The sequence below is a fragment of the Schistocerca americana genome, chromosome 2 (assembly GCF_021461395.2).
Source record: "Schistocerca americana isolate TAMUIC-IGC-003095 chromosome 2, iqSchAmer2.1, whole genome shotgun sequence".
Taxonomy (NCBI): Eukaryota; Metazoa; Arthropoda; class Insecta; order Orthoptera; family Acrididae; genus Schistocerca; species Schistocerca americana.
In genome coordinates, this window is record NC_060120.1 from 589,852,014 (window position 1) to 589,869,703 (window position 17,690).

Sequence of the window (17,690 nt, forward strand, 5' to 3'; positions counted from 1 at the left end):
TTGCAGTCATCCGAGCACCTATTACTTCTGTGATTATCTTTCAGATATGAACCACTTGTTGTTTATGAAATCCTTGTTTTGTCATCAGTCAGAATTTGCATAATCCAGCAACAGTCTCACAATAATAAAATTTACCGCTATAGACTTGATACAGCGCCATTAAAAGCACACGGCGTCGCTGGTAGTGTTGTGACTATGAAAAATTATTTGGAAGACTGCAAATACGATCAGCTGCATTTCACAGTAGTGTGAATGTATTTGAAAAGTTCAGATACAATGATGCGAAAATGCTTAAACCTGAAAATCAGCTTAGTTACCATAAACTGACACTGAGTTGGCGACAAAGTACGAAATAATTTCGTACATTCTCTTAACTCGAAAAGTTAAATTTTTATGATATGCTGACAGACTGTCTTCCTGCAATCGTGAGACCCAAATTAATTGACTCTTAAAATGAAGATGGCGCTGCTTAAGGCAGTTGATGAAGAACGGAATTCGAAAACGTCTTGTTAAGGTAGTTATCAGCTTGTAAAAACTTAATAAAATGCATGACACACAAATGTTGGCTTATTTATATTTTACTCCAACGGTTTCGAACATAAACTACGTTCACAGTCGTCGAAAAACTAATCTGCAGTTTTTATATGTAATATTGAGTACAGATTAATTTTTCGACGACCATGAACTTGGTTTTTTTCCGGTTGAGCGCACAATTTCGAGTCAGAGACATGTATGAAGTGTAGACTGCGTTGCTTGTTGGTTCAAATAAGCTAGGTCGCAGAATGCTCCTGTACCAGGATCGTTTTGAGTGGAAAAACTGTTGAACTGGAGAAAAACAAATGTATATCGAATTTTCCGCAAATAAAGTCTGATTACAACGTTCATGAAAACGAACAGCATAGAGTTTAAAATGTCTGGAGTGAAGCTAACCAAGGTTTATCGACTACGACTACAGATATGACGCGGCAGATGTTTTCAACACCAACGGAACTACGTCAATTTGCGCCTGCATACCCAATAAAACTGTATCGCTTAGGGGTCAATCATTTTCAGGTAGGCTAACCTGTTAGGAGAGATTTACGTCAATGGTAACGTACATGTCAGATGGATCTCATTAACGATCCTTATTTGTCATCGGGACCAGTTTAAAGCCATTATGTTTTAAAAATATACGGCCACGAAATAAACGTGGCTGCTGACTGATATGTTTACCGACTGGATTCTCAAATTCAGATTACGAGAAAAGCATTAAGCGTAGTTATTCTTGATAATTTTTCGCTACCCCGCAATAATAAATTTAAATCTATAAAGCATACAAATTTCCCTAGGAACACCACAAATGTATTGCAACCGTGAGATTGAAGTATCACACAAAGCTTGAAATTTCACTATCAAAAGAACTTACTTGCAATCGTAGCAAATAGAAGCACGCGGGGAATTCTCCCCAGTCTTTTAGATGCATTACATAAGTTGAGATTACGGACGTTGCGATCTGTATGGAAGTTAGTGACGCCAGTGCCATTTAATGAAATGTTTGGGAAAGTTTTTACATTATTGAGTGGTTTTACACCGTCATTATTACACTCACCTACACTCTATAAATTCACGACACACCACCCACATTTAGTATTCTTTAAGAATTTTATAATACAACGCGGCAGTGCAAACAAAATGGATTTTAAATGGACGACGACGAATATGGCGATTGAATAAACACTGCAGTTTCTGTCCCTAGATGCGAAACACCATTCAAAACACTCGCAGCTATTGAAATGCTCATTCGAGTGGTGACGTGAATAAAATGGTGGACGATATCGAGCAGTTTGTCGAAAATTATTTGTTTAGAAAGACTTTGCAAAATACAACAACAGATTTTTTCCGAAAAAAAACGAAAACATATTGCTTACGGACTTCCAGTCTTCAGTTTTTATGTACAAGGATAAATGTCAGCAGGAGATCGAATTCTCTAACAAAATTTGACGAGATCGAAACTACAGCATTATTGGACTTTTCTGCGTGCACCATTGACACGGAATTCTATTAACACTAAAAACAATTTCGGTCCTCTCAGTTTCGTGGTATGAATTTATCATCATACTCTTCTTAGAAAGTGTCCTTGTGCTTTCTAAAATGCACAGAACTAGTTACATTTATCATACGTTGCCTGGTACAAATAAATAATTTTCCTTTACCGACACTCATTCAGCGCATAATGTGTATTGTGTGAATGCACATTTCAACCGAGAAATCCATTTTTGGTTTGAAGTTTAATTTTTTGTTTTATTCGTAAAAGTTCAGTTTAGCAGTTACTTTCTGTTTTCAGCACTTGGTCACAGCTCTATTTTCGCACCATTTAAAACATTAGCTCACTGGGAAAATAATTTTTGTATGTGCTGTTGAGGGTGCAAGCTTACATTGTGATGGCAAGTGCGAAAATGGAACTTTTTTTCTTTTTTCTTAGTCATCAGTCTTTTAACTGGTTTGATGCTGCCCGCAACGAAATCCTCTCCTGTCCCAAACTCTTCATCTTAGCGTAGCACATGCAACCTACGTTCTTAATTATTTGCTGGATGTTTCCAATCTCTGTCTTCCTCTACAGTTTTTACCCTCTACAGCTTCCTCTAGTAACATGGAAGTCATTCCCAGATGTCTTAACAGATGTTCTATCATCCTACCCCTTCTCCTTGCCAGTGTTTTCCACATATTCCTTTCCTCTCCGATTCTGCGCAGAATCTCTTCATCCCTCATTTCATCGGTGCACCTAATTACCAACATTCGTCTGTAGCACCACATGTCTAATGCTTCGATTTTCTTCTGTTCCAGTTTTCCTACAGCCCATGTTTCACTACCACACTATGCTGTGCTCCAAACGTACATTCTCACAAATTTCTTCCTAAAAGTAAGGCTAATGGTAGATACTAGCAAACTTCTGTTGGCCTGGAATGCTATTTTCGCAATTGTAAATCTGCTTTGATATTCTCCTTGCTCCGTCCGTCATGGGCTGTTTTGCTGCCTCGATAGCAGAATTCCTTTACCTCATCTACTTCGTGACCATCAATTCTCATGCTTAGTTTCTTGCAGTTCTTATTTTTGCTACTTTCTTCGATTTACTCGCAATCCATATTCTGTACTCATTAGACTGTCATTCCATTCAGTAGATCATGTAATTCTTCTTCACTTTCACACAGGATTACAATGTCATCAGCAAATCGTATCATCATATCCTTTCACCTTGAATTTCAGTTCCACTCTTGAAACTTTCTTTTCTTTCCATCACTGCTTCTTCGATGTATAGATTGAACAGTAGGGCGAAAGACTAGATCCCTAGGATACACCCTTTTTAATCCGAGCACCTCGTTCTTGGTCCTCGATTCTTATTATTCTCTCTTGGCTGTTGTACATGTTGTACATTACTCGTTTTTCTCTATAGCTTATCACTATTTTTTTCTTAGTTTCGAACATCTTGCACCATTTCATATTGTTGAAAGCTTTTTACAGGTTGAAGAATCCTATGTACGTTTCTTGATTTTTCTTTAGTCTTGCTTCCATGATAACTGCAACGTCAGAACTGCTTCTCTCATGCCTTTATCTTTCCTAAAGCCAAACTGGTCGTCATCTAACACATCCTCACGTTTTATCACCGACACGTATGTCGTCCCATATGATAATATACAGAATGATGGAAAAGGAAATTAAAGGTAAAACTACAATGTAATAAAAGTATTTGACAGTCTAATCACAACACAGCCTGGTTCCAGCAGAACTAATCTATGCTCTGCATTTACCCAGAACCCTGAATACTGTTTACAGTAACAACACTAACAAATGTTTACTGCACACTGTATCCAGGACAGTAACATAGGAGTGTCTCCTCATTTGTTCACTGCGTTCTATACATTATTCGTAGTAACAAAGAGCTTGCAATACAAGAGATGTGTTTCGCACTAGCGAAGAAAAGCAAATGGTCATAGCTCTTAAGGTACGCATTTTGGAGCCTGTATTTGGTGGACTTTTTGTCTTGTTTTCGTTCATATACCACCTCTCAAAAGATTTTTAACACCCCATGTATCCTCTTTTCCAATGACATACAATTAGCGCATAAGGCGTTATTTTGGCAATGTCATACAGTCCAGGTTGTGAAGTTACGTCCTGATGTGTTAATTTGCAAAGACTCACTATTCACCCTCACCCCCCCCCCCCCCTCCACACACCGCAACCACCGAACCCCCCCCCTCAATCTCTCCTCGTATGATGGCGTTAGTCGGAACACAAGCTCCCATATCTCAGAAAACCTGCAATGGCTTTGTCAATGATTCATAACATTCCCAAGTTAGCGTTTAATGATTAAAGGATTGAGGTTAGATCCTCGATCCTCCCGAATCCCAGGCCATTGCCTCCATAGGAGGAACTTGCCCGTCCATTGCCTCCATATGAGAATCTTCCTCGCTGAAAGATGTGTGCACTAATCAACATTCCTTGATTCCATGAGTGAACTAAAACAACCGCCAATAGCTTCTTCAGATCAGTAACCGGAGATTTTTTGACTGGAATGCGTTAATGTTTTTCGAACGTATATTTATTGTTGCTTTTGTTGTCCTCAGTCCAAAGATTATAATCAAGAACAGCGGCCAAGATGAGAAACATAGAAGTAGATATCCTCGGTGTAGAAAAACAGCTTAAATCACTTAATAAAGGCAAGGCTTCCGTTCCAAAATGTATGCCAGTCAGGTTCCTTTCAGAGTATGCTGATGCAATATCTCCATATTTAGAAATTATATACAACCGCTGGTTCACAGAAAAATCCGTATCTAAAGACTAGAAAATTCTCAAGTCACACCAACAAGAAAAAAGGACGAAGGAATAATCCACTGAATTACAGGACCATATCACTAACGTCGATTCGCAGTAGGGTTTTAGAACATATACTGTGTTCGAACATTATGAAGTATCTCGAAGAAAACGATTTATTGACACAAAGCACGGATTCAGAAAACATTATTCTTGTGAAACACAACTAGCTCTTCATACTCATGAAGTAATGAGTACTATCGACAGGGGATGTCAAACTGATTCTATATTTTTAGATTTCCATAAGGCTTCTGACACCGTTCCTCACAAGCGTCTTCTAACCAAACTGCGTGCCTGTGGAATAATGCCTCTTGTGCGGCTGGATTCGTGGTTTCCTGTCAGAAAGGTCACAGTTCGTAGTAATAGACGGAAAGTCATCAAGTAAAAGAGAAGTAATATCCGGCTTTCATCAAGGAAGTGTTATAGGCCCTCTGTTGTTCCTGATCTATGTTAACGACATAGGAAACAATCACAGTAGCTGTCTTAGATTGTTTGCAGATGATGCTGTCATTTACCGTCTTGTAAAGTCATCAGATGAGCAAAACGATTTAGATAAGATATTTTTATGGTGCGAAGAGTGCTAAAAGAAATCAGCTAAATTTCGATTACGCGATAAGCCACACAAATCTGAAGGCTGTAAATTCAGTTAAATTCTTAGGGATTACAATTACAAGTAACCTAACTTGGAACGATCACATAGATAATGTTGTGGGTAGAGCAAACCAAAGACTGCGATTCAATGGCAGAACACTTAGAAGGTGCACCAAGTCTACTAAAGAGACTGTTTACACCATGCTCGTCCACCTTATTCTGGAGTATGCTGTATGGTGTGGGATCCGCATCGGGTGGCACTGACGGATGACATCGAAAAACCTCAAAGAAGGGCAGTTCGTTTTGTATTAGCGCGAAATAGGGGAGGTAGTGGCACAGACATGATTCGTGAATTTGAGTCGCAGTCACTATTTTTGTCGTCCATCTTTCACTTCCATACGTGGATGCACTCCATACAAATACTAGCACAAAAAACCTCCTCACACTTAAATCTGTACTCGATGTTTACAAATTTCTCTTCTTCAGAAACGCTTAACTTGCCATCGCCAGTCTATGTTTTGTATCCTCTCTACTTCGACCATCATCAATTATTTTGCTGTCCAAATAGCAAAACTCATCTACTATTTTAAAAGTGTCTCATTTCTTAATCTAATTCCCCCAGCATCACCTGATTTAATTCGACTACATTCCATTATCCTGATCTTGCTATCGTTGATCTTCATCTAGTATCCTACCTTCAAGACACTGTCCATTCCGCTCAACTGCTCTTCCATGTCCTTTGCTGTCTCTGACAGAATTGCAGTGTCGTCAGCAAATCTCAAAGATTTTATTTCTTCTGCCTGGATTTTAATTCCCACTTTGTTTCCTTTACTGCTTGCTCAGTATGTAATGCCAGAAATGCATATCCTCCTATTTCCATCTATTGTACTGTAAATTTTTTCCTTATTTTGTTATCTGAAGATAAGACATTTCTGTGTTTTTACATATTGTCATTGTTTTAAAATTTGTAAATATATACTTATGCATTGATGTCGATGTGTAATTGGTTTGGTTTGTAAATATTATTTGTATTTTTACGCTGTATCTTGCCTAGGGAAAACTATGCTATCGAATGATTACATCGATAGGTCGGGTGGAGAACCAAAGTGTTTAGGATTTTGGAGAGTGTTATCCCTGGCGCGTGGAGCGCGGGCAGAGCAGAGTCTGGTTGGAGTAGGGCGGTTGGAGCAGGTGTGTTGAGTGACGCTCGCGCGAGTTCCCGCGCTTTCGGGATTTGGCAGCACGTAATTGCGCTCGACTTGCTATGATAGTTTCTGGCACGGTGTCGCGGACGGAACACATTAGCTGGCACACATCAAGAGCCCGTTTCGCCTGGTAACCGTGTCGATAAGAAGGCGCGCCAACATCCAGCTTCTGCAACAGCGACGGCCGACAATAAGTGATCGTCGCCACTTCCTCGATTGACGACTTCAAACCTTCAATCAACCAACAAAGAAGACTGAAAGCACGTAAAGTTTTAGAACTGTATGGCAGACCTCAGCTTTTCAAACTGTTCCATTGCATCACTAAAATACAGCAACTTAGCATGAACCTTTGTTGCTCACTGTCCCAACTGCATTACCAAGCAGGGACCCTTTCTTTTCCGAAATGAACCCGAGTGTCGTTGAAATTCAAACGCCAGCATTAAAGTAATATCATTCCAGTTCACTGCTTTAATTTCAAAGATCAGTTAAGGTACTCATAGCTGGCTACAATAACCAAACTGAACCATATTTAGATTACACAAGCACAAATTAAGAGTGCGAATTTTGTTACCATGTTTTAGCTTACCTGTGACTGCAGCTCAGCTTGGTGCATACTAAATTTTATTATTGTTAATTGTTCAAAATCATTTAATTCGAGCTCAAAGTTAAATCTCTTATTTCTAAATTGTGTAGATTCAAGTTGCTTTTGAGATGATTGTTGAGGTAGCCCAAGACTAACCTTATTTAATTTAATTTCGTAGTGCTTCAGAAAGAAAGTTCTCTATTAATTTCAGACACTAAATGAACTTTCAATTTTCCGGTTTTATTAATTCTTTTGCTACATTAAGTGCGAGTGTAGCGAAATTTATTACTTCTGACAAACATTAAGTTTTCACACGACACGTGTCAACCTTTACTTGTCACGCTTTTAGTGCTAATTATGTGTGGCTTAACCTTTCTTTTTCAGTTATTATAGTAGTTGTCCATAGGACTGGCGACCGCAATTTTCCCCAAATCTCAAATATCTCATTAACGCCAGTTAATTGTTAACGTAACGACCGCACATTTACTTTCTTTATTAACTTTACCCTTTTTCAAAATTAATTTCCACCAATTTCATTCGCATTTTTCCTTTCATTTAGATGTAACCCTTCCTCCCTCTTTAACGACAGATTAACATTGGTGACGATTGCTTTTCCCAAATTTCCATTAGGTACACACGGTTTAATTTTTCACTGTCATTAAGGTCGATAAGTGACGGGGGAGGTTACAAGTATACAGATTGAGTAACATTGGGGATAATCTACAACCCTGCCTCACTCCCTTCTCAGCCACTGCTTCCCTTTCATGCCCCTCGACTCTTATAACTGGCATATGGTTCCTGAACAAATAGTAAATAGCCTTTCGCTCCCTGTATTTTACCCCAGCCACCTTCAGAATTTGAAAGAGAGTATTCCAGGCAACATTGTTAAAAACCTTCCATAAGTCTACAAATGCTAGAAACGTAGGTTTGCCTTTCCTTAATCTATCTTCTAAGATAAGTCGTAGGGTCAGTATTGCCTCAGGTGTTCAAGCATTTCTACGGAATCCAAACTGACTTTCCCTTCTACCAATTTTACCATTGTTCTCTAAAGAATTCGTATTAGTATTTTGCAACTGTGACTTATTAAACTAATAGTTCGGTTACTTCACACCCGTCAGACCCTCCTTCCTTTGGAATTGGAGTTATCATATTTTTCTTGATGTATGATGGTATTTTGCCTGTCTCATACATCATGCTCGCCATATGGAAGAGTTTTGCTATGGCTTGCTCTCCCGAGGCTATCAGTAGTTCTAACGGGATGTGGTCTTCTCCCCATGGCTTTGTTTCGACTCAGGCCTTACAGTGCTCTATCAAATTCTTCACGCGGTATCATATCTCCCATCTCATCGTTATCTGCGTCCTCTTCTATTTCTGTAATATTGCCATCACTTACAGGGAGCCGGAAAGATGCATCTCTTCCATGTTAATTTTAGCAAATAGAAGGAACATTTTTTCTAAAACCATTAAACATATTGCTCTGAAATTTGGACTACATGTTCAGTGACTATTTCTCTACAAACTTATAATGCCATGTTAAGAAATATTTATTAGTTTTTGTTTTACAATTTTTTAAGCAGATGCTCATTTTTTCTCTAAAATTTTGCACTTTTTCTTCTATAACTCTTTAATTATACAATATTTTTTTACAAATTGATATAAAAATGAAGGAAAGGAAGCAAACATTATTGTTATATATTTTATTGATATAGTGTTTGCAGTATTTGAGAAAATGTTCCTCAAAGATGAAAATTTTAAAGTTACAGGAAATGGCTTCCAAAGTTTTTTAATACATTCCTGCCCCATATGATGGATTATCAGTATCCTCGTCTTTTTCCAGTGTTAATTTCCTTTCATTGGGACTTTCTTCCCTTTTGCTTCATGTTGTGGGCTTTTGTCTCTTCTTCCTCCACCTCTTAGTCTTTCTTCATCAATTAGGCGCATTGTGTAAATGGTGTTGTGTCATGGTTGTAAATCTAAACGTTTCAACACATCACATTTGACAATGTTTCGTTCATTGTATGTTGTCACTGCATCATACACTCCAAAGGGCAATGTTTTTATCTGTAGAAACACTTTTTGGGAGTCCAAATAGAAATTAAATTACTTACACTTTCATTTGGATTTTGTGTTTTCCCTTGCAAACACTTTTCCAATAAACTCGGCTGTGATGAATCTCTGAATATGGGCTTAATTACAGCATTTGTGAAACTGTTTTTATGGGAATATTCCTTTCCTGATTGGTACTTACACCATGAGTCATCACCTGTGGGGCACAGTGCATGTTATGGGTGCTCATTTGTTGATGCAGTACGAGAAAATAATGCCCATACTGCTCTCCTCATATGCTCAATGCTTCTTGTATTTTCCTAATAGGACACTCGTAATACCTCTGCAATCTATCAATTGCTTCATCTGTCAATCTTCCTCTTCCTCCAAGGGTCTTACCATCACTAAGCTTCTGGGATCCTAATGTCTGCTTTAGTTTGAACAAGTGAACCCCCATGCACTTCTGCACATGTCGAGTGCACTCCTGTTTTTTAATGTGAATTTCATTGCCATAAGGTTTGAGTTCCTCTACAGCTTTATATCCCTTAGAATCACCATCTCCTAGATAGTTAGTGTATCATACATTGTACCTCTCCTGTGATCTGGAAAAAATTGCTTTCACTCCCTCCACTTCCATTGCACCACTTGTGCCATGAAAATTTGCTTCACGACATTCACTCTCTTCGGCCTTGGTATTGCCCTTACATCTACAATGTTTTGAGAGAACAGCAACATCAATTACTTTGCAGCTGTCTCCACTGGTAGCTGTCACAACTCTATTTAGAAATTTATGACATCTACATTGCCATGATCCATCTAAAGCAACAGTTAAATCTCTGCAATTCCCATTGTCTGTCACAACTTCTTCAACTGCTTTCTTCATTGCTGCTTGAGCAATATCTTCAGCAGAAGATTCTATCAATTCATTAGAAATTCGACACTTGGTTGGGGATTTTGGCAAGTTCATAATTCCACATAACATTGTACCTGCAGCACTGCCCTTGCCAATGCAACGCAAGCCATGCACTAGCTTAACATTTATATCATACACCTTCTTTCCACTATTACCACTCCGAGGAATACTGTTAGAATTAGAAAACGAAACTTCTGCAGCACATTCGTTACACTTCAATAACATTTTACATGCAAAACCAATGTGTGAAGTTATTTTCAATTCCAGTCCTCTTTCTTTGCAAACTTGGCATAATAAGTTATGTTTCAAAAATTAGAGAGCAAGAAATTGTAAATTATTTCATTCACATCATTACTGTCACTTTCATAGTTCTCAAATTTTTCTTTGCTGTCACAAAGTTTCTTGCTGGAAGAAGTTATATCACATTCATTTGGAGTAGTCGGTGAAGCAGTCTGAGCAGCATCTCCCTTCGAAACAACAACACTCGATTGCTGAAACGTGGCATATTGATATCCACAATCCAAATACGTAAAACAAGTACGAGCAAAATTCATCAAATACGCAAAATTGAACAGCTAAACAACAAAAAGCAAACTCCACAAGTCAATGCACACAGTATAGCGTTTATGTTTAGTGATATGAACAGTCACTTGTCACAGAGACAAATCCATACAACGTTGGAAAACAAAACACTGTCTAATTCCGCAAAGTTACCCTGCTTGCAGCCAGCGAGCGGCGCCGTCAGAGGTGGCACACCAAGTCGCTACAACCGTTTACGCGGCGCGTCAACTTTGCAGCTATAAAAAACACACTTAGAATTCACTTATAAGGGTGAAACTTGATTTGTTTTATTCAGAAAACTCCAAATCATTTTATAATGAAAAAACCAAAAAACGTCAGTTTTGTCATTTCCAACGTTCCGGCTCCCCTTACGTCTCCCTCGTGTAGACCTTCTACATACTCCTTCCAGCTTTCTGCTTTCCCTTCTTTACTTATGACTTGTTTTCCATCTGATCTCTAGATATTCATGTAGGTGGTTCTCTTTTCTCCAAAGGTCTCTTTAGTTTTCTTGTATGCGGTATCTACTTTATCCCTATGATATATGCTCCTACATTCTTAAATATATCCTCTAAGCATTGCTGCATATCCATTTTGCACTTCATGTCGATCTCAATTTTGAGGGTTTTGTGTTTCTTTTCGCCTGTTCATTTACCGAATTTTTATATTTTCGCCTTTCGTCAATTAAATTCAATATCTCTTCTGTTACCGAAGGTTCTCTACTAGCTCTCGTCTTTTTACCTACTTGATCCGCTGCTGCCATCACTATTTAATCTCTCAGAGCTACCCATTCTTCTTTTACTAAATTCCTTTCCCCTGTTCTTGTCGATCATTCCCTCATGCTTCCTCTGAACCTCCTTACAACCTCTGCTTCTTTCAGTTTATTTAGGTCCGATCGCCTTGAATTACTATCTTTTTGCAGTTCCTTCATTTTTAATCAACAGTTGATGACCAACAAATTGTGGTCAGAATGCACATCTGTCCCTGGGAATGTCTTACAATTTTAAACCTGGTTCCTAAATCTCTGTCTTACCATTATATACTCTGTCTGAAGCCTTCTGTTGTTTACAGGTCTCTTCCACGCATACAGCCTTCTTGCATGATTATTAAACCAAGTGTTAGCTATGATTGGGTTATGCTCTGCGCAAAATTCTACCAGGTGGCTTCCTATTTCATTCCTTACCCCCAGTCCATATTCACTTACAATTTTTCCTTGTCTTCCTTTTCCTAATGTCGAATTCCAGTCCGCCACGACTATTCTATTTATACAGTGTATACAGTGGTAAATTTTTAGATAGTGTTCGAAACTATTTGTCTATATGATAATGTATCCACATATGCGTTGGACTTACTGTTTAGCGGGACGTTGGTACCCAGGAAGACGACGGCAATGTCGTATTCGGAGTGCACCGACGCCGACGTGGTGACGATGGTCACGCGGCTAGGCTCAATAATGCTGAGACTGGTGAGTCCAAGCCTCACCTCCCACGTGCTAAACCTGTCGCAGCAAAAGAAGGTTACAGCACAGGTTAGCGTAATGGAGTAATAATATACTGACTTAATAGTATTCAGTAGAATTTTCTTCCTTCTTCTTCTTTTAGACAGTGTTCATCTATACTATTATAGGCTCTGCTGTACTCAAACTTTCACAATTTTGCGTCTGTTTTACTTTTGTGGCCCAATACTCTTCCTGTCGCCGAAGTTGTTTGTTACCTCAGGGAGGGAGTCGTGTGCTCATCTTGTCTGTGGATCGTGTATTTTGTGTCTGCACAGGGCGTAAAAACGACGCGAACCGTAACTGTTGGCACAAATGTAAACTGTGCTAGCTGGCGGTGGCTCGACTACATATTCAAGGAGCTGAACCTCGGAAGAGGGAAAGGAAATTCGACATTCGAGTGGATCTACTGGGGATGCAAAGAGTCTGAACAATGCGTAGAGATAAGCATAGAGAAAAACACAAAACGTGACCAACACGAGGTACTGAACAACCAAGCACCAGAAACAAAGCACATTGCGAGGTGAACGCCCCAGTCAAGGAAGTGTAAATCAGCTTAAAAACGCAGCGCCGGTCTATCGCTGCCGACAGGTAAACTCCTGGGTCAGTGACTCTGCCTATAAAATGCTTTGAGCGCGCCTTCAGTGGCAGCGTGGTGCACTATTCTGCAACGAATCCTACGCCATATCTGTGTCCACATCGATGTCCACAGGCGGGAATACTGTCACCCCTGAAAAGGCCACGGAGCGGCGGGAGAAGTGTAGGCTGGAGTAACGGATGGTCCGTCTGCATCAGTGGGAATGAGAACAAATCCACGGGAGAGCGGCAAAAGGAAGGCAGTGGTTCCAATTCCATGTAGTCCGAAGTGGGAGTCACGGGAGCAACACCACACTACCCTATTCTGTGGGTGAAAGGATGGCAAAGGAAACGGTGAGGGCGGTATGCACACTGTAACAATTTAGTCTACTGGTAGGAATATGCCATGACTGACACCGTCGCCCTGCTGACACGTAAACCGATTTATGCAAAGCAAGAGCTTTTGAGGGCTCTGTGGAGTGGGCGGGCAAAGGTGGAGGGGAGGCTTCTCCCTAGGCACTTGGCCCGCCTTCAGAGCAGAGTGTGAAAGCAGAGTTACTGCGCATTCTGTTTGAGCAGTTTTGGCGTCTGCTCGTGCTGCAGCTTTTGCTGCTGTTCCTGGAGGCGCAACTGCTCCTACTAGCACTGCAAAAATGCCATCTCCGTGATGGCCACCAATTAAAACTACAAAGGAAAGAAATGGAAAAGCGTCACATGCATAACAATATCGTACCTCTCCACTTTTGCATCTGCACAGGGGTGACAGATCTGCAAAACCACCACGCACAGCACAAATTGTTGCAAACTACACTAGCCGACTAGAAAGCCCATGACCTGAATCCCCAAGAGAAGGAATGAAAATTTGACATGTGAGTTGATCTATTGGGTGAACAGAGTCTGAACACTGCTTATAGACAAACGTGGAGGAAAACACAAAACGCGTGATGTAAATAGCACTGAACATATAAGTAAACGGAAATAATGTAAGAACTGACGGACATGGCTTATCGCCACCGACAGGAAAACACATGGATCAGTGGATCTGTAAAATTGTGAACTTTGTATGATCTACATCTACATCTATATGATTACTCTTCAATTAACATTTAAGTGCTTGGCAGAGGGTTCATCGAACCACAATCATACTGTCTCTACCATTCCACTCCCGGACAGTGTGCAGGAAAAATGAACACCTAAACCTTTCTGTTCGAGCTCTGATTTCACTTATTTTATTTCGATGATCATTCCTACCTATGTAGGTTGGGCTCAACAAAATATTTTTGCATTCGGAAGAGAAAGTTGGTAACTGAAATTTCGTAAATATATCTCGCCGCGACGAAAAACGTCTTTGCTTTAATGACTTCCATCCCAACTCGTGTATCATATCTGCCACACTCTCCCCCCTATTACGTGATAATACAAAACGAGCTGCCCTTTTTTTGCACCCTTTCTATGTTCTCTGTCAATCCCACCTGGTAAGGATCCCACACTGCGCAGCAATATCCTAACAGAGGACGAACGAGTGTAGTGTAAGCTGTCTCGTTAGTAGACTTGTTGCATCTTCTAAGTGTGCTGCCAATGAAACGCAACCTTTGGCTCACCTTCCCCACAATATTATCTATGTGGTCTTTCCAACTGAAGTTGTTCGTAATTTTAACACTCAGGTACTTAGTTGAGTTGACAGCCTTGAGAATTGTACTATTTATCGAGTAATCGAATTCCAACGGGTTTCTTTTGGATCTCATGTGGATAACCTCACTCTTTTCGTTATTTAGCGTCAACTGCCACCTGCCACACCATACATCAATCTTTTCTAAATCGCTTTGCAACTGATATTGGTCTTCGGATGACCTTACTAGACGGTAAATTACAGCATCATCTGCGAACAACCTAAGAGAACTGCTCAGATTGTCACCCAGGTCATTTACATAGATCAGGAACAGCAGAGGTCCCAGGACGCTTCCCTGGGGAACACCTGATATCACTTCAGTTTTACTCGATGATCTGCCGTCTATTACTACGAACTGCGACCTTCCTGACAGGAAATCACGAATCCAGTCGCACAACTGAGACGATAGGCCCGCAGCTTGATTAGAAGTCGATTGTGAGGAATGGTGTCAAAAGCTTTCCGGAAATCTAGAAATACGGAATCAACTTGAGATCCCCTGTCGATAGCGGCCATTACTTCGTGCGAATAAAGAGCTAGCTGCATTGCACAAGAACGATGTTTTCTGAAACCATGCTGATTACGTATCAATAGGTCGTTCCCTTCGAGGTGATCCATAATGTTTGAATACAGTATATGCTGCAAAACCCTACTGCAAACCGACGTCAATGATATAGGTCTGTAGTTCGATGGATTACTCCTACTACCCTTCTTAAACACTGGCGCGACCTGCGCAATTTTCCAGTCTGTAGGTACAGATCTATCGGTGAGCGAGCGGTTGTATATGATTGCTAAGTAGGGAGCTATTGTATCAGCGTAATCTGAAAGGAACCTAATGGTATACAATCTGGACCTGAAGATTTGCCCGTTTAATTTGAGTTGCTTCGCAACCCCTAAGGTATCTACTTCTAAGAAACTCATGCCAGCAGCTGTTCATGTTTCAAATTCTGGAATATTTCATTCGTCTTCCCTGGTGAAGGAATTTCGGTAAACTGCGTTCAATAACTCTGCTTTAGCGGCACAGCCGTCGGTAACAGTACCATCGGCACTGCGCAGCGAAGGTATTGACTGCATCTTGCCGCTTGTGTACTTCACATGCGACCAGAATTATTTCGGATTTTCTACCAAATTTCGAGACAATGTTTCGTTGTGGAACCTATTAAAGGCATCTCGCATTGAAGTCCGAGCCAAATTTCGCGCGTCTGTAAATTTTAGCCAATCTTCGGGATTTCGTGTTCTTCTGAACTTCGCATGCTTTTTCCGTTGCCTCTGCAACAGTGTTCGGGTCTGTTTTGTGCTCCATGGGGGATCAGTTCTATCTCTTACCAATTTATGAGGTATGAATCTCTCAATTGCGGTTGCTACTATATCTTTGAATTTGAGCCACATCTCGTCTACATTTTCATAGTCGGTTCGGAAGGAATGGAGATTGTCTCTTAGGAAGGCTTCTAGTGACACTTTATCCACTTTTTTAAATAAAATTATTTTGCGTTTGTTTCTGGTGGATTTGGAAGAAACGGTATTGAGCCTAGCTACAACGACCTTGTGATCACTAATCCCTGTATCAGTCAATGATGCTTTCTATTAGCTCTGGATTGGCTCTGAGCACTATGGGACTCAACTGCTGAGGTCATTAGTCCCTAGAACTTAGAACTAGTTAAACCTAACTAACCTAAGGACATCATAAACATCCATGCCCGAGGCAGGATTCGAACCTGCGACTGTAGCGGTCTTGCGGTTCCAGACTGCAACACCTTTAACCGCACGGCCACTTAGGCCGGCATATATTAGCTCTGGATTGTTTGTGGCTAAGAGGTCAAGTGTGTTTTCACAACCATTTACAATTCGCGTGGGTTCGTGGACTAACTGCTCGAAATAATTTTCGGAGAAAGCATTTAGGACAATCTAGGATGGTGTTTTCTGCCTACCACCGGTTTTGAACGAGTATTTTTGCTAACATATCGAGGGAAGGTTGAAGTCCGCACCAACTATAACCGTATGAGTGAGGTATTTATTTGTTACGAGACTCAAATTTTCTCTGAACTGTTCACCAACTATATCATCGGAGTCTGGGGGTCGGTAGAAGGAGCCAATTATTAACTTAGTTCGGCTTTTAAGTATAACCTCCACCCATACCAATTCACATAGAGTATCTACTTAGACTTCACTACAAGATAAACCTCTACTGACAGACACAAACACTCCACCACCAATTCTGCCTAATCTATCTTTCCTGAACACCTTCTGAGACTTCGTAAAAATTTCGGCAGAACTTATTTCAGGCTTTAGCCAGCTTTCTGTACCTATAACGCCGGCCGAAGTGGCCGTGCGGTTAAAGGCGCTGCAGTCTGGAACCGCAAGACCGCTACGGTCGCAAGTTCGAATCCTGCCTCGGGCATGGATGTTTGTAATGTCCTTAGGTTAGTTAGGTTTAACTGGTTCTAAGTTCTAGGGGACTAATGACCACGGCAGTTGAGTCCCACAGTGCTCAGAGCCATTTGAACCATTTTTTGTACCTATAACGATTTCAGCTTCTGTGCTTTCTATTAGCGCTTGAAGCTCAGGGACTTTCCCAGCACAACTACAACAATTTACAACTACAATTCCGACTGTTCCTTGATCCAAGCACGTCCTGTATTTGCCATGCACCCTTTGAGATTGCAGCTCACCCTGTACTTTCCCGAGGCCTTCTAACCTAAAAAACCGCCCAGTCCACGCCACACAGCCTCCGCTACCCATGTAGCCGCCAGCTGAGTGTAGTGAACTCCTGACCTATTCAGCAGAACCCGAAACCCCACCACCCTATGGCGGAAGTCTAGGAATCTGCAGCCAACACGGTCGCAAAACCGTCTGAGCCTCTGATTCAGACCCTCCACTTGGCTCTGCACCAAAGGTCCGCAGTCGGTTCTGTCAACGATGCTGCAGATAGTGAGCTCTGCCTTCATCTCGTAAGCAAGACCGGCAGCCTTCACCAAATCAGATAGCCGCTGGAATCCAGAGAGAATTTCCTCAGATCCAAAGCGACACACGTCATTAGTGCCAACATGTGCCACCACCTGCAGCTGGCTGCACCCTGTGCTCTTCATGGCATCTGGAAGGACCCTTTCCACATCAGGAATGACTCCACATGGAATGCACATGGAGTGCACACTGGATTATTCCCCTCTTTAGCCGCCATATCCCTAAGGGGCCCCATTACACGCCTGACG

General features: G+C 40.9%; 1 protein-coding gene across 1 annotated transcript in view; it reads right to left on the reverse strand.

Moving 5' to 3' along the window:
- Nucleotides 1-17,690, reverse strand: part of LOC124595833 (brachyurin-like) — a 58,012-nt gene that overhangs the window by 24,439 nt on the left and 15,883 nt on the right. The window contains exon 4 of the mRNA XM_047134730.1: nt 12,097-12,242. Coding sequence (XP_046990686.1) covers nt 12,097-12,242 — 146 coding nt within the window. The remainder of the gene's footprint in view (nt 1-12,096; nt 12,243-17,690) is intronic.